This window comes from Acanthopagrus latus, chromosome 5, assembly GCF_904848185.1.
Source record: "Acanthopagrus latus isolate v.2019 chromosome 5, fAcaLat1.1, whole genome shotgun sequence".
Lineage (NCBI taxonomy): Eukaryota > Metazoa > Chordata > Actinopteri > Spariformes > Sparidae > Acanthopagrus > Acanthopagrus latus.
Genome location: NC_051043.1, coordinates 20,721,980 through 20,747,114, shown reverse-complemented (window position 1 = coordinate 20,747,114; position 25,135 = coordinate 20,721,980). Strand labels below are relative to the sequence as shown.

General features: G+C 42.1%; 2 protein-coding genes and 1 long non-coding RNA gene across 3 annotated transcripts; 2 read left to right on the top strand and 1 right to left on the bottom strand.

The window, feature by feature from the left end:
- Positions 1–8,424: 8,424 nt before the first annotated feature.
- Positions 8,425–15,050, top strand: fgf10b (fibroblast growth factor 10b). The gene is made up of 3 exons (XM_037099131.1): positions 8,425–8,920; positions 13,721–13,824; positions 14,171–15,050. Exons 1-3 carry the CDS (start codon positions 8,458–8,460, stop codon positions 14,360–14,362), a joined length of 759 nt encoding a protein of 252 aa, XP_036955026.1. The 5' UTR covers positions 8,425–8,457; the 3' UTR covers positions 14,363–15,050.
- On the bottom strand, positions 14,318–19,121 carry LOC119020054. The gene is made up of 4 exons (XR_005075221.1): positions 18,975–19,121; positions 16,904–17,002; positions 16,686–16,787; positions 14,318–14,422 (listed from the first exon to the last, which is right to left on the bottom strand). It is a non-coding gene; the product is annotated as an uncharacterized LOC119020054 (long non-coding RNA).
- paip1 (poly(A) binding protein interacting protein 1) lies at positions 18,176–24,746 on the top strand. Its single transcript, XM_037099130.1, has 11 exons — positions 18,176–18,601; positions 19,951–20,102; positions 20,206–20,403; positions 20,546–20,658; positions 20,822–20,933; positions 21,265–21,390; positions 21,478–21,584; positions 22,016–22,133; positions 22,233–22,287; positions 22,861–22,939; positions 23,663–24,746. Exons 1-11 carry the CDS (start codon positions 18,403–18,405, stop codon positions 23,751–23,753), a joined length of 1,350 nt encoding a protein of 449 aa, XP_036955025.1. The 5' UTR covers positions 18,176–18,402; the 3' UTR covers positions 23,754–24,746.
- Positions 24,747–25,135: the final 389 nt, after the last annotated feature.

Below are 25,135 nucleotides of genomic sequence, written 5' to 3'. Positions count from 1 at the left end.
TTAGCACCTCATCCCAGGCTGGCATACCTCGCCCCTTCATTACATCATGGTCTTCTGCTTTATGATCTTTCGTGTCAACAAGGTCGTTCTCGCCGGAGGGTGCCAGATGCTGCCTCATGTGTAACACCAGAACCAGCGGCACCGGGCTCTGTTTCAAGGATCGGGTTCAGCTGGCCCAGATTTCTCAGGCTCCTCTGTGCCAGAAAACTTGACACGGACGGAAGCTGGCCCACTCCGCGCACCCTGCTGCTATCACTCAAGCCAGAGACCAAGAGTTAGTCAGCAGTAATGGAAGGAGTAACACAATACTGGGTCAATGTGGAGCGCCATGTCCTGAAAACCAGCAGTGTGTGTGTGTGTGTGTATGTGTGTGTGTGTGTGTTATCATGACAAAGCAAACACCATCCAGTTGTATTACCTAACCACATCCCTCATCCTCTTATGTCATTGTGTTGCACAATGGAATTGATCTTAAAATGAGGAAATGCCTGAAAATGTCAAAGAACATCTCAGCTTCTGACTCCACATACATAATATTTATTTATCAACAGTATAATGACAGAAATAATGCTGGTTGGTGGTTGTAAAGACATTAAATCTTGAGTCTCGAATCACTAAAGTGTTGACATCAGTCTACTAACACGGACTTACTTGGCACAGCTCAATTTCAGCTGTTTTCAAAACAACATTAGTGGCTGCTGTTTTTTCTGTCAGAGGGGCAAAAATAGCCATAAAATTACTGTTAACAGCTTGTGCAGCACAATGCAAGTGTTCTACAGCCAAACGATTGTGGTTTTGGATTCAATAGTCGAGTATTTACTTCATTATTTGTAGATTTTCCACTCATTCTGTGCACAGGGCCAACAGTAGCACACAGATGTTGGCTGCGAACCTTTAGGACTTATTACAATAATGGTTTGTGCATGCCTGATGGGCAGGTACTGTGACATAACTGTCTATGTGTGTTCTGTTGATGCTGCTGTGAGTGTCTGATTAGTTTTTTCAGACTAAAACGTCCTCAGGAATTAAACCAGTAGATTTTTGTTGTCAACGAGAAAATGAAGGAAACGGTTTAGAAAAAAGAAAAAAATCTGACTTTTGACAACAATGTTAAATGTTAATTTGGGGGCAAATAAGATATTTAGACTATAGATAATCATGGCTACATCTTTAAAGGGTAATTCCACCAATTGTACACATAACAGTGTGTTTACAGGTCTTGGGAGTATATGCGCATGTGTGAAAGAAGTAGTATACAGCCTTTTGTGGCTCCAGTGGAAGCTGCATGTAATCTGATAAATTGCCCCCAGTGATGTCACTCAGTGGTTAAGTTGCATTGTGGGTAATGTAGGCACCAGGTTATGACAATGAAGAAGAATGCATGGAATAACAAAGGTGATATCTCTGGTTTAGTATTATTTTTGTATTTCGGTTACTGTATTTGTGTATTATTCTACTTTCAAAACTTTAATGTCTGAAATTGGTACTTGATGTTTATTGAATCATATATCTATATCATATTATATATTTTGATTTCAATATTTATCATGATAATTTTCTGTAAAACAATAATTCTGATCAAGCAATCAAGCAAATCAAATATCTGACAATACAGAGTACTTAAAGGTGCTGTATGTGAGAATTTGGCACATGTCGTATTTAGATTCAACAAACTGAGGGCAGCATACCACCAGAACTTTTTAACTTTAACAAATACATTAACACTGTCAGTAATGTTATACAATTAGCTACCTTTAGAAGCTAACGCTAACTAGCCACTTTAGCACGTTAGCACTTGTTTAATCTCCAGTCTTGGAGAAGTATTGCTGCGGTTAGCTGGTTAGCATGCTTATTTCAGTGCAGATCTCAACACATAGATTCACAAAATATCAAAACTGTTCTTGCTTCATATTCTGTAGATAATTTTAGTCATATTTGATTGTCTCAAACTCAGACTGACATACAGCTTCTTTAATTACACTGAAACAAAAAATAAACAATGTGGCAAAATCCCAAACTGCATATTCTCACATATATATATGTATTCAAGTTTTAGGTTCAATTATCACCATATTGTCTTTCTTTTCACTCATTCTAGTAAAAAGGTTGGTTGTAAATTTACTGCGTCGTCACCTCAAGATGCCCCAACAAAGACAAAGGACAGTCGAGTGGCGATCAGCTGATCCAGTGTCTGACCTGTAAGTAAATTCCTCTGCCCTGCTGAAACTGACACTCAGCAGAGGAGGATGATGTAAGCACCTGGTCAGGACATGGAAGATAACATGACAAACATCTATTGATCACCGTAAAGCAGGAAACAGCAACCTCATCTTGTAGGTTACCAGACACCCCCAAACACAACGGCCAAGAACACATTAAATATTTACATTTGATGACTAACAGAAAAAAAGACAGGCCTCCGGTATGAGGCGAGTGCCGTTAAACATGAGGTAACACATCATCCTGTGATCTATGAAAAGCTTTAAAGTACCATTAAAGGAGAATGTTCCTTTAATCTGGCAGCTTACCCCTCAAATCCCAGAGTAAACCCAGTTAAAGGCTGGAGGAAGAAGGCAGTGTGATCCGTGCACCGACTGGCTGTTAGTTTGGAGGAAGAAGTCCAGTCTGGTGGCTCTCATCTGGACCCCATCAGGTTGCATTGTCCCCAGGCAGTCAGACTGGCATCCCTGTACCAGGCCTGTTCCTTTATTAAAGCCTCGGCCTCCTCTGACCCAGCACACACAGAGCGGGCCCCAGGGAACGCAGACAGACACACACATGGTTCCCATAGGTCAGTTTGGTTGTTTGTGTGTCGTGCGCTCAACTCCCTCATAGACCACATATGGATTTGAGTTTAAGTGACTCGGAGTGAGGTGCTTTTCATCGTAAAACATCTGCTTAATGATAGTGTTCCAAAAGGGAGGGGGCTGATACGCTCACAACGAGGCCGAAGCAAAATCAGAGACACATGACATGAATAAGGCGAATTTCCACAGTTCATCTCGCTAATGTGATGCAGTACGTCGAGCAGAGAGAGAACAACAGATTGCATGGTGCTCAGATCCACCTGCTGCAACAAGGATCAGGATTAGGCAAGACCACAACTCAGTTGGATATGGATTCACTTCCACTTACAAGAGAAATTCATATATAAAAAAAACTCTGCTCTTTTTATTTTTAGACTTAATGCAAAATTTCAGCAATAATCTGACATTTTCATCAAAATAGTTTTGGTTAGTTTATCAACTGATTCGACTTAATCCCAGTGCATGGAAGCAAGAAATGTATCAGCTACTTTAAAGATCCCCTCCACCCATGTATGTAGGCCTGCATAAGATATAACAAATAAGTATGTGACATGTATTATGCAGAAAAAAGTATAACTATCAGATTAAAATCCTTAAAATGGCACCTATACTTCTTGGGTCATTAAAAATCGTGCCAGAATTGGCTTAATATTTGTGTCACAAATCATACTCGTTGACCCTCCTCTTTAAATCATATTTTCTGAAAATTCAGAAAACAGGCCTTTAGGATCAAACTCAGTACATATATCTTTTAACACACTGAAGCTAATTCGACTGGATGAACAAGAAGTGAAACACGTTTTGGACTTCAGGGAGACTTTAAACATTTGGGATCACGCTGGACTTCATCAAGGAAATAAAATCATGACACACAGGAAGTGATGCATCTTGTGCTGGCGGGCAGCAGCAGTTTAAAAAGATCTAACAGCCTGGTTTGCATGAGCAACGATGCCATCATAGCTTTACAGGAAGTAATGTGATGCCCACTTAAGAACCTAAAACTTTAACAGAGAGTAACTTTAACAGTTCATTTCTCTGGTAGATCATTGAATAATGTATGCCCTCAAATAAATAAATAAATAGTTTTTTAACAACCTTGACAATAAGTAAATAAACTTTATTTCTATTATGGCTTCAATAACTAGGATTACAAGGTGCCTCACTGGTGCACACAAAAAACTTTAAAGATACACATAATAATTTCAGAGAAGTGTCAGCCATGGACACATAACTGTTAGAAATGCATAAAATTAAAAAGATTAATGATAAAAAAAAATATTAGTATAGGTGAGTCTTGTACGAAATTAAGGTACCAGAAAATGTTATTCTTTTAAAGCTGCAGACAGGACTTTGTTTTAGTATTACAATGCTCATCAGATGATTGACAGGCATGCTCCACTTCGTTCCCAGCTTCCTCCTATGTGTGAACGAGACCCAAGTAAAAAATGCAAATGCGATCACATAAACACTGAGATAGGATCAGCACTGTAACCTCCTACTGTAAGAGCACTTGAAGCTTTTACTAGTTTGGCAGAGACAGTTGTTAAACTCACTGACATTACACCCTTAAAGGAATATAAGAAATCTTACCGCGTGTTTCACCCCGATTCATTTTTCTTTCTGGCGACTGGCACTGTGTGAAATCAAATCTGCGCTGACGTGTATAAATTTCCGGTATTAGACTTTTCATTGCCTTTATTATAATTATGTTTTTGTTTTTGAGAGTCGCGTAAGAGCCCAGCTAGAGCCCCAGCCTGTAGGGATGGATCAGAAGCACATTTGTCTGCTCTATTGCCTATTGTTTTGAACTTTGAAATGCAATTCAGGGAGATAGATCTATAAAGATACACTAAATGCTAAAGCTGTGCAGCAGGGAGAGAGATGAGACCATCTCCAGACCCTGCAAATCTCACTTATATTGCGTTTAGACGAAAAAACACTGGCACAGTTACGTTTACAAAGAATTTGCTTCTTGGCCTCTGAAGAAATCCTGCAAATCTTGTGAGTCTGTCGGCATCATTGCAGGCCTACATCCCTCTGAGGCACCTACGGAGGACATTACTGTCTTAGTGGAGAGAACACTAAGGACTCAGGGTATTGTCTGCAGTTTTAGACTCCGATCTGAGAACTGTACATGTGCCTTCAATTTGAAATAATTTCAAATAGAATCCTGATGTATTAAACCGAGTACAACAAATTGCTCTGAGCTGTCAGTTGTGGACCGTCACGGTATTCTAGCTCACACTGCTGATGGAAATTTACAGCTCCAGGATATAATCGTCCAGTGAGCAAAGAGTACACTGAAGTAATGTACATAATGTAATACAAAATGTCCACCTGTCACCAAATATGACACGGGAAATTTGCTGTTTGCTGTTTAAAAATCACAGTTTCACATGTGAATTTAATATTTCCAAATGTGACACTGTATGAAGTCAAACTGTGAAAAGAAAAGACTAACACCACATGTGAATGGGGAATTTTCACAGGTTTCTCACGTGTGGATTGAAATTTCCACACCTGGCAATTAAACTTGGTACAATATCATTTTGTCTGTTTTAAAATGTGAACGAATATAAATGTCACATGGATGTTAACACTTTCATACATGAATAAAGGTCAACCCACATTTGAAATTTGTATTTTCACATTCGTATGTGAATGGCTGTTTCCACGTGAACATTAGAGTTTCCACATGGAGAGAAACAAAACATTGCACGTGAAGTCACGTGAAATTCGCACTTGCAGATGTGAATTCCATATATTCACAAGCGAGTGGGTACTATGCAAACTGAAATTTTTACATTTGAAAAGAATAAGTCGCCTGTGAACTAGACTCACAAGTCAGCAACTTTTTCTGTGATTTACGCACATTCATACGTGATTGCTTTTCACACGCAAATTAGTATTTCCACAAGTTGAAACTAAAGATGACACGGGTGAGTTCTAGATTTTCATACATTTTCCCGTACGATATGTGAACTGTAATTTTCACAAATTTTCTTCTCTTAAAAGTAATAGTTAACTACAAATTGGACAAATTATTTAAAAGAAAGAGCAATAAAATACAATTACTCAATTATCGGATTAAATTGCTTTAAATGGACATTAATATGTTTGGTACCGTTGTGTTCAACCATATGGCAGACTGATATAGGTTGAATTAATAAGGGAAACCTGAAGCACAATATATATAAAGAAGTATCTTTAGAAGGTAAAAACCTTGAATATAGTTATAGAAATATCCGTTCTGATTTGGATTAAATAATTCATAGTCCGATACCATTAAGGTGAGGTGGATGCCATTTAAAGTAGATCTAGACAAACCATGACTCCACTGTTATTGCTGCAACAATAATCAATTTAAGTGAGGCTGGCTTCTGGCCCAGCTGTTTCCTCTGCACTGATTCAGGTTATCACAGAGGGAAGGGGCACCACAAAGGAAGCGCTGATAAGATTGCTTTGTTTATATCCATAGATAAAGCCATGCCAAGACCAAGAGTTAAGAACAGACCGCTGCTCTGGTCGTAGATCGTTGACAGACATTAAAGCAGGCACTAAAAAGTAGGACTTAAGGGAAGGAAAGCAGAGAGCAGGACAGACCCGGACATTAAAGAGACGGAGATCAGGGAGATAGATAAGAGGTTTTCAAAGTGGATTGTTAAAAATGCCACTCTACAGTCCTTGATCATTGTTTACATCTTAATTAGCCTGAAAATGTGACACTGGCATTGAGGTTGCAGCCCTCTTTGCACAGTCCACGTCTGAACTGTCTCGAAACTCAGAAATGCTCCCAACTCCTCGTGTGGAATCAGTGTTGAAAATCAATAAAATCAATAAGAGACAAAGCGTTTATTCACCTCGTGAGAACAACGACCATCCCTAATACTTTGCACATTCACTGCACATACTGTACATTGCTGTCTAGTCCGCTAAGACATCGTCCATCCTGTGGCCTGCCTTGCCTTGAGGAGCAAATGATGCATGGTTCACGGAAGACAGTCTCATTGGCCGAGGGCCACTCAGACACCTGAGTCACAGAGGAAGGCGGAGGTCTGGCTAGTGAAACCGGAGAGCTTCATTGCATTACAGCACTGCGGGAGAGATAACGCACCATGATAAAGAGGGAAAGAGAGAGGCCTTAGCAAGATGGCCGCGATAAGCCTGCATCCAGACTGGAACCGGCAACGGTAACCTTATATGATGAGCGATGGAGAAGGACGGCCGCGTGTCAGGATCATCACATCCTAATGAGTAACAAGTGGGTGCATTTCAGTTTGTGTCACTTTTCCCCTTTCGCGCTCAGCCCTGCAGGCACGTGTTTGCACAGGATAGCAGAAATGACCGTGACATGCTGCAGCCGCGCACAGAAGAAGCAAGAGCACTCTTTGATTAACCAATAAAGCAATCATCAGCACAATCTGCGGCCGCAGGGACCGATCCAATACCACCAGACTGCCTCTTCCTGCCCTGCTGCATCGGCTCAGATAAACCCTGCTATCACCCACTCTCATATTTGCTTGAATGTAGGCACGCACACACACACACACACACGCACACACACACATAAACACACACACACGCAGAGCAGTACTTGCTCCCATATGTGAGAGGGGAAGTTGAGCGAGGGAGGGAGGGATCAAATAACTAACAGAGTTACACAGCCACACACAACACACAGTCATTTTCTGTGATCAGGTGAGGAGGTCACACCAGGAATCCTCATATCAAGGAGCGAACAGAGAGGAGGCAGCTCTGACTCAACCCTCAGACGGAGAGAGAGAATGAGAGAGAAAGACCTCCCCGGACCGTTACCTGCTGTATGAAGGTGGAGTCATTTGGGGGTAGAGAGAGAAAGAGGAGAGAGCGAGGCGAGCGAACACAAGACAGATGGATTATCTGACATGCGCCTGGACTGACCGACGTTCCTCTTTAAGTCCTGAGTCCTGCTGATTCTCCTCAGAGGGAGAACTGAAAATGCTTTCCTGCACATGTTGGGTGTAGCAGCTATCGGACAGGTAGATTGTGCAGTGCACCGTTTCTTTTGGAGCTTAAGGAGTTTTTTCACATGGAACATTTTCCACCTGGTTATCAGTGAACTTTACATTTTTTTTTGGACTTTTTTCTGTCTTCTCTCTCTTTTCCTTTTTCTTTCAACTGAGCAACTGCCTGGAAATACAAGGGTTTCACTGGAGCGGCCAAGAATAATAGTCAAAATTTCACAAACAATTTAGAAAGAATTGGAAAGCGGAAGGAAAAAGAGTGGAAAAACAGGTTTGTTACTGGAACACACACGCAGTAATTAGTGTACTGGTTTTTTACGTAATCTCGGTTCATCCAGACTTTATACATTTTCCAAAACAGCCTGCAGACTTTCTGATCATCAGCCGAGAACGTTTCCACAGTGGAGAAGTGACCTCAGTGGAATATCAGCGTGAAACACAGGGACCTGTTGAACAATCGAGAATAATTCAGAAGGAAATCCAACAGTTTCATACAGGTGCTGAATCATCTGGACTCTACAGCAGGACCGTATCGATCAGTCTGGACTGTGGAGGGCTCCCCTCCCTGCCCTCCCAGCCTCTCCTCGCCCCCAGCAGCATGTCCCAGGCTCTGAGGCTGCCTCTAGTCCTCCACACAGCACACTACCATGATCAGATGGGCTGCTGGAGGGAGTAAGGCTGCCTCTGCCTCGTCCTGCTCCAGGGCTGGGTTAGGGGCTTGTTCTAGTTCTGGGCCCAGGTCCAGACGAAGGTCATCAACACTGCTTCCCTCCCTGACTTTGCCTCTCCTGGTCGCCCTGCTGGTTTTCTCGGTCTCACTACCCGGGGCGGCTTGCCATCAGCTCCGCAGAGACAGACTGAGGCTCGCCAACCCACGAACTCTCAGGGCTCCACTGAACACTTCTGAGACCGAGCTCGTCTCTAGGCCCAGGGCCACCGGGGGCCCCCTGGGTCGGACTGCAGGGGGACCGCAGGGTAGGCATGTGCGCAGCTACAATCATCTCCAGGGGGACATACGGAGGAGGAAGCTGTTCTCTTTCCAGAAGTTTTTCCTAAGGATCGATAGGAATGGAAAGGTCAATGGAACCAAGAGCAAGGATGACCCCCTCAGTAAGTAACTCCCTAATATACAGAGGTAGATAAAAGAGCGGGAATCTCTGTGGGTGTCGGGGGGGGGGCAGCAAAACTTAGACTCATCTGAGCTCAAACGTGTGAGTCAGTTTGAACCTTTTAAAGTGCCGACGTGTGTAAAAACAAGTCTTCTGAGCTCCGACCTTTTTGGATTTTGAGGCATTAATGTTTTACACACACCAGAAAGCAGTGTTCATTCTTTGAGAAAAAAATCTTGTCCTACCGCAAAAAAGTTTATTTATATAAAAATTATTATATCATATTATATTATATTATATATAACTTAGTGAAAACATTGAATACAAATAAAAAGAAACTTTTTTGCGTTATTTTCCAGAGGCTGCGAGCCCGCCAATTGGTACTGGTAGTGTGGGTGAAACGGCCCCTGCTCAGAGTCGTCTTTTTTGTTTTAAACCAGACATCCCACTGATATCTCTCCTGTCCAAACACTCAGCACAATGATGGTAGCTCTCAGATGGCTTAAAAAGGAGCAGGGGCAGATAACCCGGCCATTATCAGGCGGTCTTCACAGCCCAGGGTAAACAGCGCTGATAACGAGCACAGAAGAAACGGGGCTTTTGGGGAGGGGGTGGACGACACGGCTGTCAGCCTCCCTGATGCTCTCAGGGCTCCGTCGGCCTCTCCCGTGTGTCTCTCTCACTCTCCCACTCAGATTGCCCGCCTGCCAGCCAGCGTCGGGCAAATTACATGCCCTCAGTCACAGATCAGACATTTGTTTAAAGCAGTTTGACGTGCTCACTCAGAGAAACACGTCTTTAAAGTGATTACATGTTGTATGTTTCGGCATATCAGTCGGTTAAATGGCATTCTCATTAGTCTCTCCCAGCATTCCCACCGAGCTACGTGTGTGTGCCTATCAGCCAGCGGGCACTCACATGCTCCAGTGGGTGTGTGATCATATAGCAGCCGCCGAGGACACATGTGCTCGCTTATTACCCACACACACACACACACACACACACACACACACATCCAATCGCTCTCCTTCTCAAATGCTCTTTTTCTCCCTGCGAGTGTATATGGAACCTTTTAATGTTCCTCTTGGGAGAGCTAAACCACACATTCAATCAAAGTGACTTAGGGGGAAATGGCATGGGGAGGCAGAATATCAGGGGAGATGTTTGTTTTGACAAGGTCATGACAGAGGCAACTTTATTTACTGACTGTATTACACCGTGATGGCTTTACTGCTGCTTTTGTTGGTGGTTTCTTTTAAGTTGTAAAAACTGGAGTGGCGTGAGGAAGTCTGACTCGGTTTATCAAAACATTGGTGGTGTGCGAATTCACCCAGGACTTTATGCGTGTTTGGAAGATGATTTACCCCTCTGTCGTTTCTTTTTATTGACCCACAACTCCTCATTTTTCAGGAGCGTGTTGCCTCTTTCAGAAGTCGCTTTGAGTTAGTGCAGATTGCGCATCGGGGGGAGAGAGAGAGAGAGAGAGAGAGAGAGAGAGAGAGAGAGAGAGAGGTGAAAGGGAGCGCGGGGGGACTCTCTGGAGAGGTGCAAGTTCATGAATGACATGGTTGAACATCATTGTGGCCACATCAAAGCAGTGCGTCTTCAGTATCAATGGTGGTGCCATCAAAAAGCTGTATCCTGAGGGGGTCTAGGGACACTGTGTGTGGATTATGTGCCCTCGTATCAGGTTCTCACGGTAAAGGATACTACACAACAGCAGCTTCAGTCTTTGCTCTGGCCCCTGGGGCTAGACATGATCCCAGGGCTGACGTCCTTTGTAGACCCTCGCAGGTCCCTTGAAGTGACAAAATATCAAGTTTTTTTTTTTGTCAATGAGTTGAACACGGCTTGCGTTTTTCCCGAACCAGAAGACACGCCGCATTCAGATGAACTCGTATCTTTATCACTCTTTGTCTTAGAGGTGTGTGGGGATGTGGAGGTTTTGGTTTTTTGGGTGCTGCCTGTGGCCCTGCGAGGACCCGACTCACTGTCTGTTAAAGAGCCAGTATCCAGCCTCCCACAGATTTATGGGGATGCCAGCGCAAAACTGTCCCACATGGCTTTCCAACCCGCTGGGAGCCTGTGCTGAGGTTACAGAGAGGCAGGGAGAAAGGGAGGGAGATTATGTTAAAGTCAGCTAAGTAGCTATCTGCACGGCCCAAGCGTGTAATTAAACCATCTACGATTCACGGCTGAGGTCCCCTCAAATTCATCGACGACAGGCAGCTCTGGTCGACCCCGTGAAATATTGCTGAATAACACTTGAGCAAAAGCTGAGAGTTTTGGCTAATCACCCTCGGCTGTGACGGGCGAGCCCCTCAGGGTCGTGTGTTTGCGTTGGGCCACCAGTTGCGTTTTCTGTGCTGTAGGGTCCAGGCCATGTGTGTGCGAGACACTTCTGGACACAGCTCAAGAAACTGTGCGCATGCAGTGTATGTAAATGTGTGTGTGTGTGTGTAAGTGTGTGTCTTTGTGCACATTCATCTCCTTTAATCAAAGCAGTGACCTTATGCGTGGGGGTAAAAACAGATGGTGCTCTTATGGAGAAAGATATATAGCTCTTCTTGGAGGTGGGGAAGAGGATGGATATCCCTTCTGTGTAAATACACTCACTGTGGTCCTTATCAAGTGTTATTACTATATATCCTGATTTACGCCACACTTTTTCTGGGTGGGAATGGCACCAATCAAAACCCCAGATTTCTACTTTATCTGCCCTATTTGAGTATTTTTATGCATTCTTTTTTTTTGTTTGTTTTTTAAAAAAGGGGGGCAAAGAATAACAAAACAAGCTGCAAAGCACATGGTTTTTGGCATCCCACTGTGGAAAAACCGCCTTTTAATTCTCACTGGCATTGTGTGCCTCCATTCCACAACCAACGCACCATTTACTGTTGTAACTCCAAACAGAGCGTATCAAATAAGCCACACATTAGGAAAAAGCAACCAGCATGCAAAAGAAAAAACTGCTGTCTGCCCCACATAAACAGCTGAGGCTGGCGGGTGCGCTTAGGCTACGTTTTTACACGTGTGGTTTGTGAAATTTACCCCACACAAAGCATCGTTGTCACATTTAGGGCTAAATGTTGTAATCTGGATGAAGATTAATGAAGATTATTTCTCTTATTGCATTTTATTGCATTTTTCCCATAAATGAATGACTCTCCACCAGCACTGAGCAGAGTGAACGGTGAATGGGATTTTCTAGCTTCACAGCCAGGTCGAGTGTGCAAGTGCACAGTCACCTGCTGCGATATTAACCATGTGTGCGTATCCACGTGCATTAGTGTGTGTGTGCCTGTGTGTACATATACAACCTGTCTCGCCCCTGCCTCCGGTGGCTGACTTTGATCAGTGATCATTACAGCCTTACTAATCCTCACTCCACCCCCAGTCTCACTGTCATGGCTCCTCTGTCCTCCTCTGTTCTCCTTCCTTTCATCCCTCCCATGTTTACAGAGCAGCCAGAGACTGCCATAGATTGTCTTACATTCTCACTCCATACCCGACACCCGATCCCATACAGAAACCAGCTCCTCTCAGATCTTCAATGGCCGTTGTGTCACAGTCCCCACCACCGCCTTGCCGCTTCAGACCTCACTGCCCCGAGGTGCCACTGTTTGAACTAGAAACTGATACAGTCAAGACCTCACGGACGAGGAGAGAGGCCGCTGTATTTTTTGAGAGAGGGATTGTTCTTTGGGGGGCACACCTGCATCCTCCACTGTCCACTCATGTACGAGGCCGGCAGCCTCAGAGGCCCCCCAGCCACCGGAGAGTGGGTCTGACAGGGGAGCAGGCTGCCACACAAACAGTCCAGAGACTGAGGAGGGGCCGCTGACCTGATCAAAGCACGTCGTCGACTCTCTGGAGTTCACACCCCCATGCTGAAGTGTGCGTCTGAGTGTGTGTGTGTGTGAGCGCGCGAGGACACATATGTGTGCTTATCGGGATAAAATAACGACAGCTCACAGGAAGTGGGGAAAGGAAGTCGGGGAGGGAGGCATGAAATCAAACATGCCATGAGAACCAGGGGAGGTTCACTCACACACACATACACGCACGCGCGCGCACACACACACACACCAGCATAAGTCGAGACAAGTGGGTTCTGTGGTCAAAGGACACTTTAGGAAGTTATATCTCTCTGACCTCTGATACTGAGACCACACAAATAACCACAGCTGTCTGCGGCAAAAGCATGCCCTTGTTAACTGGGGTATAAATTAGCTCCTCTAATAGCCTACGAGAAACCTGAATTACTTGTATAGGGACTTGGAAATCCAAATGCCAAACAGAACATAAACAACCTGAGAATCTCTGCGGTATCCACCCATTACTTTTCAAACTAAATGGGCTGCGCAGCTGGAATCTGTTACACAGGTGTAGGCTGTAAAGCAACTTTATAATATCACTGAAATGATGAATGTGCTCGAAGAATAAACGTGACCTTACATAGAATTACCACGCTGTGTGTTCCCACGTGTAAAAGCCCCGAAATGTGCATGCAACATGTTGTTGTGCATAAGTTACTGGCTGTAAGGACGTATGGATTTGTCCTCTCAAGTCAGTTGCTGCAGCGGGACTCATCACTCTATACTCTTATCTAACAAGGACAACATTTTATCTCCTTTACTTCCTCTGTCTATAGAAAAAAAAAACGTAAAAAGTTGGTTTTCTCTGTCTGTTCAGCACAAACTGTGAAGAAACACATACTGGGAAAATCATTCCAGTTCCACAGATGACATCTAAATGTTGACACAAGTTGATGTGAGCGTGTTTTTTTGTGAATCCTCAGGTATTCTGGAAATCACATCGGTGGACGTGGGAGTGGTCGCCATCAAAGGGCTGAACAGCAACTTCTATCTGGCCATCAGCAGGAAGGGAGAGCTGTACGGAGCGGTTAGTATCCGGGTCAGGGGTCAATCTGGACGCTCCACAGACATAGATAGAGTGAGATTCTTCTGTCCTTATCAAAGACCGGTCCTTATCTTTACTTATCTAACTGCTGAGTCGATTCTGTGCACACGCGTGAACCTCCGAGAGAAGTGTGCAATTTTTCAAACTGCACACTAGTTCCTGCGCAGGCACACAAAAGCAAACCACGCAGTGTAGATTAAGGAGTAGTAAATAAACAAGGCACAATGTGCAACCACAATGGGTTTGCACAAGCAAATGATCTGTGTTTTGCCTTAACCTCACATGCCGGGGTTGTAACACTGAAACATGATACCTACTGTTTTTCCAGAGAGAGTTTGGTGTCGACTGCACCCTGAAGGAGCGCATCGAGGAGAACGGCTACAACACGTACGCGTCAGCGGAGTGGAAGAACAAGAAGCGGCAGATGTTTGTGGGTCTGAACGTCCACGGGAAGCCGCTGAGAGGGAAGAAAACCCGCAGGAAGAACACAGCCACCCACTTCCTTCCAATTGTGGTGTGAACTGGAGAGCTTGGACTGGAGAGGGAGGACACGCAGCACTGGACAGAGAGGTTTTCAATACTGAAAGAAAAAAAAAAAAAGCTGTAAAACAAAGACATTCACTGAGAAATCTCTCAATTGGAAACAAGGCACTAACACTGTTACACAACAAAAAAAAATATGGTCACTGCTCCTGATTCTGACTGAGATCATGTACTTTATTTGGTGGGAGGAAGGTGATATCTGTGTTTTCCGTGGCACGGGATGCAATATTTATCCGTTGTTGTTTTTGTTTTGTTTTTTTCTGTGCCAAACAGTTTGCAACTAGAGTATGTGTGTAATGTGGACGACACAGAAGATACTGTCCTAGCTAGATGCAGAAATATCTCGAGACGTTATTTATAATCCGTATTCTCCTGAGAGGCACCAGATAATCTGCAAGAGAAAGGGGTGAGGGATAGGAAATTGGAAAAAAAGGATGAGGGAAATGATCGGTCGGTTTATCACAAACGCATTCATTAATAGAAGACACAACACATTTAAAGCAAATGTTTGATACTTAACCACTGTGTTTTGACTGTATTGTAATGATTTATTTATTTTGTGAAATATTTAACTGGAGGGGAACACTTACAAGGCAAGCATTCCTTTGCATTCTTTGCTTTTTATAGGAACTCTATTATGTGAAAAAATAAAATACCATTTCCTCCTCTGCAATGCGGCCGTCTTTCTTCCTCCATACACTAGAAACCTTTTCTTTGCAACTAGCGAGAAAAACTCGCAGTGAGCGTTCAGGTCATGAGCCGGTTCTTATCGGGCTCTCTGAGGTAGGAAGGGACAAAAGGCAACTATTAATGCCTCGCCAGATATTCCATGTGGCAACCATTCCACTAATGATTGGTTCCCAAACAAACGGGAAACATACAGACAGACAGACCACAACAAAATGGGCCCTCCCATTGCACGGCCTGTAGATGGTGACATCATTTCCTAATATCACCCCATTACTGAGGAGCTGCAGCATTCCGCGCGATTGCAGCAGGGCTCGGGTAGTAAAGACAGCTGCTTAAAGCACCTGCTGGTAATACAAGCAAAAATATGGCATAACATCTCCAACTGCATCAATGGTGCCAGTGGTTCTGGAGGGTTCTTGGATGTGTGTGTGTGTGTGTGTGTGTGTGTGTGTGTGTGTGTGTGTGTGTGTGTGTGTGTGTGTGTGTGGATGCAAAAATGTGAATGAGAGAGCGAGGGAGTGATGTGACCTGAGTCTGACCACCCACTTCCCTCAGTAATCATCTACAAACACACTAATCAATGGCAGCTGCCCTGATGCCAGATCAAAAGACCACAGGGAGAACATTAACACCACAGGCTTCCGGACCTCATGTTCTCTTATCCCGCCTCTCTGAACATCCATCTCAGCGAAGGCATGAAAAATCGGGAGGGGAGATGAAGACGGGACGGTGAGAGACGGTCTCCCATATTCATCCAATAAAAAACAAAAGCGATCTAAGCTACAGGAATCCACACAGGAGAGCGTTTACCTTGAGGCAACAGTATATTGCCCAATAATAGTCGTTTAAAGGAATCACCGCGACAAATGATTTATACTGCTGCAGTAAGATCCACCATGACGGTCAGGGCAACATATGGAATCCTGTTTCATGACTGTCTCTGACATTTTCTCGGCTCTCCCAAGTGATTGTGCAATGTGGTGTGGCTGTTGCACTTCTGAGGCCGGATTTACAACTGTGGCCTGAGGACAAACCTTTAGATGTTACCATAGAAGTAAGATTAGGAGTTGATAGTTCAGCTGAGGGGCTACTGGGGTAAATTCATGAATGAATATTACTGAAATGATTTAGATTTAGAGAGAATGCACAACAAGAAGGTTAATTTGGTCTGTGGTATGATATTAGACCACATACAATCACACTGTATTTCTCCTTAATTCCTCTTTAACTGCACTCTATGACCCAATGATGCAGCCGATAAATCACCAGGGATTTATTTCGATAAAACTAAGAACTACAATTTTTAGCATTCAAAATATGTGGTGACGAGTACTCGCGTGATCTCCCCCCCACTCAACAAAATCCTGCTCATTTGTCATGTTGTGCATTCCCGAGTCTTGTGAATGTTTGAACTCCCTCCAAGACACTGGCATGGGTTGGGGGGGGCGGGGGGGGGGAAGAACAGCAATAACAGAAAATAGGGGCAGCAATCTTTTATCAAAGTGGGTCTCCGCATTTCTGGCACAGGAATTCTCTGTGGCATAATGTGATCCAGCTTTGGGAACCAAGTGGAAAATGACTGGAGGCTAAAACAACTAATGAATACTTACACTGAGAGGTCTGGTGCAACACATGTTTGTAGTGGGCAGCTACTGAGTGAGCTCAGGGAGAGAGGCACTTCTGAGGGGTTGCACAGGTCCAGAGTCTTCTCTCTGATGCATAAACGGTTGTTTGCTCTATCAGTTACATGTAATTACACAACCCCTGGTGCCTTGGCAAATATTTTAGATCGATACAGGGTTTATTTAACCCACTCGACTACACATACCCTCACAGGTCCATCATTATGTGTTCATGTTGTGCAGACAACCACTGCCTGAACCCACAAACAGGGCAGTAGTTTACAGTGAAGACATGGAGGTCAAGTCTATGGAGGACAGAAACAGACAAAATAAAAAACGGGAATTAAAATGTGATTAAATTAACCAAAAATGACATGTTAAATAAATAAATGTGGACATTAATACATTTCTAAAATCTGAAATAAATGGATTATTCTTATTCAATTTGCCTCAGTATTTATTCATCATTGCATTGATCCTCTTATTTATTATCCTTTTTCTAACTTTTAAATGTTTTAATTTCACAAAGCTGTAAATACACATATTACATGGACAAACCAGTGGACATAATTACAAGATTATGTGAGGTGAGGCAAATAATGATGGAAAGGAGATGCCAAAAACAAAAAAAATAAAGCATCAAATAAAGTAATTGACAAATTAAACAGAGGTGTAACAGAGGTGGGAGTAAAGTCACGGTTGATTGAAATTCCAGTCTTGGAAAAAGTTGGAAAATATAAACATATGTATATACACATAGGTAGTGTATATAAATATGTTTATATATAATATGTGATCATTAATTGTACAGATGGTATATTAAATTGTATATAGTTAGATGGGAGCATACAAAGGTACAAAGGTACATGAGCTCAAAAATGGAAGTAAATTGATTATGATTAATTACTGAGTTGTGGAGAAGAGGGGTAGGATTAAAGAAGGGTATACTCCTTCCTACTCTTTTTGGGGCATGTCAATGTTTGTTAATGGAATATACTTTGTAACATGCTTTTCATTTTATTATGCTTTCTGTCAAGCTACTTTAACTTTAATCTTTTGTTTCACATGTCTGAAACACAATTCATTCTTTCAAAATGGCCCCCTTTTTTTGAATGGGGACTGATTCAGTCTGTTCTTTTGTTTTTGGTAGGTGATTTTGCTTTTATTAAAAATGTACTAACACTCAGTGGACCCTCCCTTTACTTGTTTTGCTATTATACATCAAAGAAAAAGTTAGAAGGAACTCACCTGCTCTCCCAAAGTACCTAATACCCTCAATTTAGTAAGAAGAAAATATACATAATACATTATACAATACAAATCATTATTATATTGTGGTGTCATTTGCATTTACTCAGGTAAATAATCTTGATAATTGTACCATTCCCGGCAGAGCGCTGCTGTGTTAGTGACTGCGCTTCCACTCCGCGCCACTAGAGGGAGCCGGTTCTATTTGATACCAAACATCGCGATGGATAAACATCCATGATAATCAGTGGCAGCGAGTTTGTTAAAGGAAGTTGCCAAAAAAAAAAAAAAAGTTGTGTATATGCTGTGATACTCTCCGATAGAGGAAAAAGCCATGAAAGAGAGATAGGGCGTGTTTTGCTGTGAAAACACAAGCAATAAGCATTTGTCGCCGTGAACAACATCCTAACCCCTTTCTGATGCTGCTTTGAGAGTCGCGGCTGACGAACCAGCAGTCATGGAAGAAAATTTCGACCGAGCTCCAGGTGCAGGGAGGACCCGCAATCTTCCAGTGGACCCCGGGCTGGTGGGAAACGCCGGGGCTGGTGACACCAAACCTGCGCTTTTCAACCAAAGGGAGCCGCTGAGACAACCACGAACATTACCGCCTTTTGCCGAGAACAACATTAGTACGGCCAACGATATGGCTGCTGGAGGTGAGGAGCTGTCAGCTAGCTTGCTAGCTAGCAAAAACTGAGCTAAGTTTGCTAACAGCTAGTTTCAGATTCGTTTTAATGGAATCGTGAACTAACCACCAAGGGCCCAAACGGTGTTTGTCTGATTTTAACAGTATCCAGAACATTTCCTCTGGCACATAGTTACTCTGAGAAGCGGAGGGGGTGGCTATTCGCTGCCATTAGCTAGCAGTCTGCTAAATACCATTAATGTAAGCCAACGTTAGCATGTTGCCGTAGCTACATGCACCTGTTGGATTGTTGTTTCATATGAGATAACGCAACATCTAAATAAAGCTCCCGATCAGATGACGCAGAGATGACTAGTTGGGTGCCACAGTTAAGGCTGTCTTACCCAGCCAAGTCTTGACTTTGAGCAGTTATTATTCACTCGAGCAAACACATCGTTGCGGTGGAATTAGCAGCGCAGAGCAAAGAGGAAGAATGAGTTCCCTCTTTCAAATCTGATTAAGTAACTGGGGTTAAGCAGTATGTGGTGAGCCAGGTTAGTTCACGATGTAGCCGTGTGTATTAAAACGTATTCTGGGCATCGGCCGCAAAATTGGCTCATAAAATATCTCAGTGTCTGGAAGATTTGAAGTCCTTTTGTGATCTTTATCTAAAAACACTTTTTTCAGTGCTGTAACAACACATAATATGGTCAAAACCAGTGAAAAACAGTCTTACCAAAATTAGCCAAGTCACTTACGCATTATAGTTAGTGCTACATTATGTTATACAATCTGGATAATTAACAAAATATTCCTGAAAATATGAAATATCCTGGAATGACTTTAACCATACATTTTCTTATACAACAGATATTTTGATTGCATCACAGACAGGACACACAGCCTCTTTAATGAAAAACAATCATGAATCTTAAGTAGTCTCCTGTTGTTTTTTAGTTTGGAGTCTGTAGTATTGAGACACATACGACTTAACTTGTATTTGTGGTGCGTTCAGTGTGCAAGCCATTGTGACAGGGTCGGGCAATTCAAAATAAATTGTTATTATATTATTTTGTGTTGTACTGTGCCTTTTGAACTCAACTAACAGTCAGTATTAGTTTTTCGATTCTCTCAAAGCATTGCAGCACAATGCAGGGATGTCTGGCATGTGCTGACTATGTCTTAGATTCCACATGCATCAAAAATATGTAGCTGAAAAGCAAGATGATCTCCTGTGTGAGTAATGTTTGCTATAAACTACAGTGCCAGCTGCAGATGATGTGTGTAAAGAAAGTTAAAGAAAAAGAGGATTTGCCCATGTGGAATGAGTAGTGCCACATATAACACAGACCGATAACCACTTTCTTCCCCCTCTTTCAGATTTAAGGAGACCGAGCAAACCGCAACAAAGTGCAAATGCCAACAGTATGTCTGCCTCTAGGAGGGGTAATGAAGTGGACACCATAGTCAAGTCCTCAAAGCTTTCAGCCAGTGCCCCAGAGTTTATCCCCTCTGGAATTAACCAGTACGAGGTAAGAAGAATTATTGAAATACCTTTATCTCTAAATATTTTGCATGAGCACACCAAAGTGCTTTGGATTTGTGTTTCATGTTTGTATTGTGTCTTTTGTACAGGAAAACACTTTTTATGATGAGAGCGAAGGCTATTACAGTGAACCAACCTTGGCTGATATGGTCACAGAGTTCCTTGGCCACCTGAGCTCCTCACCAGGGTCCTTTGAGTCAGATATTGAATACATAACTGGCATGTTCAATTCCTGGGTTAATTCTGAAGAGTTGTTAAATGAACTGGTTGAACTGATCTACACTCAGGTACAGAGAGACACATTCACTCCTCGTTTTGCTTTTGCATTGATATATACAAATTTTGATATAAGTATATTTGCATGGATCTGACAGAACCCACAACTGTATAAAGTACTGTGTTGGGTATTAAGTTTTCTTTTCATTTCAGTCTACAGCCATTCCAAACTTCGCTTACACAGGTGCCAGGCTCTGTAACTACCTGTCTCATCACCTCACCATCAGCCCACAAAGTGGCAACTTTCGTCAGCTGCTCCTGAAGAGGTGACGTGCTTCTGTTTTTATGTTACTTAATTTGTGTTTATATGAGAAGCAGACAAGACCTTGTGACAAAAATCATCTTAACTTTTAAACATTCTTTTTTGATTAAATTAGGTTTTTGTGCTACAAACTGAATAACTAGGAGGAATTGATTTTTTTTTCACAGATGTCGAATCGAGTATGAACAGAGGGAAGTAGCTGTGCGAGGAGACGCAGAGACTCAGAAGAAACTCCACTCCTATGTGCTCTTTCTGGGAGAGCTTTATCTAAACCTGGAGGTAAAACCTGCTCTTTGACACAGCATGATTTATCATTCCTTGATTTGCGTAAATACATTTTTCCTGGTGACCTTATTGGGGCCCAGCATGTTAGTTTTTATGGCACTGAGGCAAAGACTCTGCAGGATGTGTTGTCCCTTCATATAGAAACAAACACAAGTGGTCTGCAGTTGTCCACCTTTGTATTTGCTGTAGATTTCAGATGATGTTTTTTAGATGTTTCATCAAGAACTGCTAACAACAGAAAACTACTTTGCATGCCTTAAACCTTTACGTTGTATCAGTCAGTTAATTTGTGTATATTTATTCCAACCTGTATTTATTCTTTTAGGTAAAGAGCGCAAAAGGACATCCAAATCGAGCAGATATCCTCCTCCAAGCACTGAATGATCTGATGAACAGTCTGTTCAACAATCCTGTGGATGCAAATCTCATCTGCGCCGTCAAACTGCTTAAGGTTTAAAATCTCTGTTAGATACATGTACCGATTTTTAGGTAGTTCCGTTGTTTAAGGAGGAAATGAGCTTGTGTTTTTAATTAACAGCTGACCGGTTCTGTCCTTGATGACGCGTGGAAAGAGAGTGGAAAACCCCACATGGAAAAACTAATCCAAAGAATAGAAACTATTCTACTGGATGCCACCTGCAGTAGGTGTGTATATCAATAAATGTTCTTTTTTTGTGCAGTTGCTAATCACGCTTGTGATTAAGATTAGCTGAAACATGCTTCTGCATCTGAGATGCTGAGATGAGATATTCACAGAGGTGTCTGTCAACATAGCTGCATCTAACAATCTTGTGTTTCTTGGAGGCACTGTCAAAGACAACCATCCATCATTAAAAATGTAATGTAATATGCTGTTTTTCTAAGAAATTTTATAAACAACTCAGATAAAACCAATGTTTGCCTAAGAGTTTAAGTTCTATAACACACACACACACACACACACACTCAAAGCATCAGCAATATGTAACAATATTCAAATGTCTGCCTTAAACTTGCCAAACGCTGAAGTGCAGTCGAGTTACACCCTCGGACATGCTTAGGGTAAAACTTTCTGATCTGAGTTGTTCTGTCCTCAGGGATGTTAGACAGATGCTTCTGAAACTAGTGGAGCTGAGATCTAGTGACTGGGGCAGAGTTCGTGCTGCTGCAGCAGCCAGCAACGCCACACCAGACAACGATCCCAACTACTTCATGGTGAGTGTCAACTGCACAGCACTCCCCATGTTTCTTATTTAATTTCTCTTTTTTCTGTAGTCCAGTTTGTCATGGATTTGTTGTTTTTTTTTCTCTCAGAATGAACCAACGTTCTACACAGAAGATGGCACTCCTTTCACAGCAGCAGACCCAGGTGAGCCTATGAAAACATGTCTGTGATCAATCTGAAGAGGGCAAAATATGGTGCGCTCTCTACCACAAACCATGGGTACATGCAAGATCATTCTCTGGTCTTAAAACCACTGGAGTAATGTTAAGTGGTCTCGGTATAGTTTGTGCACAAAACTAAAAGGGCTAGAGACCTATTAAAGTGACAAGACTTCTTTCTATATTTTTGTTATTTCTAACTTATGACATCTGATTGTATTATTACAAGAACTGCATCTGTGTCAGCAAAGGTTTAGATATTTACATTAATGTAAATCCTGTCAACAGTTTAATATGGAACTTCACTGTTTTTAAGACAAGGCTCAAATTCAAAATCGTCTCAGTGTTGATACAAACAGACTTGTTTGTGAGTCCATTATTGTTGTTGAATGTGACAAAAAAAGTTATTTGATTTGAATATGTTATTTGTATTAAAAAAGCAGGTTGATCAGTTTTAAATGGGCATCTTGGCTTGACTCATCATGGTTACTCTTCTCAGCAAAGTCATTGAATCTGTTTTGTAAATGAAAAAAATTCAGCTTCTTCTCTGCTTTTACAGAATATGCTGAGAAATACCAAGAGATCCTGGACAGGCAGGACTATTTCAGTGACGCTGATGGAGAAAATGGAAATGAGTTGTAAGTATCTATCATAGTGTTAATGGTCATACAACGACTTTACTGTGGGACTTGTCGATGCTCGTTGGTAAGGATGCCATCAAAGATGAAAAACAGTCATCACTTGTTGAGCCTGTTGAGCTGTTGTTTCTTTACATTGGTTGTATGGAAGGCAACTACAATGTCTGTCCCATCACATTAGCTGGATTAGCCATTTTAGTAGCACCATGTGCTTCGTAGTGGTCTCAGGTGGCATCAACAGAAATTCATGGAATACATCCCATTTATTTTATATACAGATTTTCTATTGTCCTGATTATTCATGACTAGTTTATGGCTTTATTTAGATTCAAATCCATCAAAGATCAGCAGTACCACCGTGCTGGCACATCTGATCATGTGACTGCACGGCGCCTTCACACAGATCACATGACCACAGCTGACGCGTGGGCCCCTGAGCTTAGCAAATGTGTTTGACTGGCCCACAATGCAACAGGGTCAACCATGGCCTCAGATTCGGTGTAGTCAGCAGTTGGGTGTGAAAGAGGGCTTAGCTTGCTCCTGTTCTCTCTCTCTCCCTCTCTGAAAAGTGTGTGTGTGTGTGTGCGTGCGTGCGCTTGCATCATGTAAATGTCAGATACACACACTCATTGTAAGTTATTATTATTTATGATATTAGTTACATAAACTGTTTAAACATCAGAAACACGTTTGTCTCAGTCGCTCGTCTTATTGTGTTCACAGATACGACGACTCTGAAGATGAGATGGAGCCTGAGATGGAGGAAGCTTTTGAGCATTTTTGTCGAGAATCAGAGAGGAAACGACAACAATGACGTGAGAGTGAGAACCTTTGAGACTCAACAGGCGCATACTGTACTATTCCCTCTCAACTTGCTGGAATGTTGAAAAGCAAAGGAAACTAGCGTCAAATAGGTTCAAAAGTTTATTTTACTGCAAACAAGCATTTTAACAAAAACAGCTGTTCATAGTTGCACTTCTGACACTTTTTTCAGTCAGGGTTGATTTAGAAAACGGGGACAATCAGCTGGATAATTGTTTGAAGTATTGAGATGTTTTTGGACATGGGAGTTCTCTGTTTTCCTGTTTTGATTTCTTTCAGAAACTTCTCTCCTTAATGCTTAAACTAAATGCCAAGAGGGAAATGGTGTGCTGTGAATTTTTCTTTAGAGTTCTTTTCTGAAGACGGATACAATTCATCAACTGTGTGCATAATTTCTTACACAATAATTGATCCCCCATGCATAAACTGCAGGCCAAAAATCTGAAGTAGGTTATCAGAGATGCATAATCATCACGTAAAATGCACTGAAGATGGGTGAGGTAGTTGCTTTACTACATACCTATATACAGCCTGTATCTTCATTGTTGTGAACTTGTGTCTCTCGTCAGGATGCCAATATTAAACACTATATTCCCCCTGCAGTGAAGCTGCAAGTGGTCAGGAAGTCTGAAAAGCTGTGCAGCGGGAAACTGGAAGTGTAGATAAATGAAACTTTTTCTTTTTCTTTTTTTTTAACACCTTCTGTGGGTAAAGTCAACATTTTAATTTTTAAATCAAATGATTAGAAATTCTGAGAATACGGTGAATCTGAATATGTTTTATTTCCTGAATGTAGCTTCAAATATCAACACATTTTGCAGCGGTCGGGATGACATAACTCAACTGCAGAGAGGATTCATCCTTATCCAAGACTAAAAGACTGTTTATCGAGAATTCCTGGAGCCCAGAAAAAGGAATGTTGTTTTATAGTTTGTAAATATTATTTATGGTATTGTTTGCCTGCAATAAATACTTTATAATGTGAGTTTTGATTTGCTTGATTTGTGTCTGAGCCATGAGATACAATTTGTATCTTTGGTACTTCCGTGCTAATGTTTGTCTTCAGAGATTTGTTTGTGAGTTACCAGTTTATTGAGTACACAAAAAACAACATAGTACATTTTAATTACAGTCATCCAGAGAATTGTTTACAATATAAACTTGGTTTTACGCTGTCAGTAGTGTCAGTGAAATATAACTGTAAACTGCTGAATCAAAAACCAAAGTTACTATTTACTGTTTACTTAGTTTAATATTATTTAACATTTTATGCCATTTGAGACAAAATCAAAGTAAGATCACAGATATTATCTTTCTGAGAACAACTGGAGAAGTCCCTGGGTTCTTCACACAAGAAAAAGCGCATAATTTATG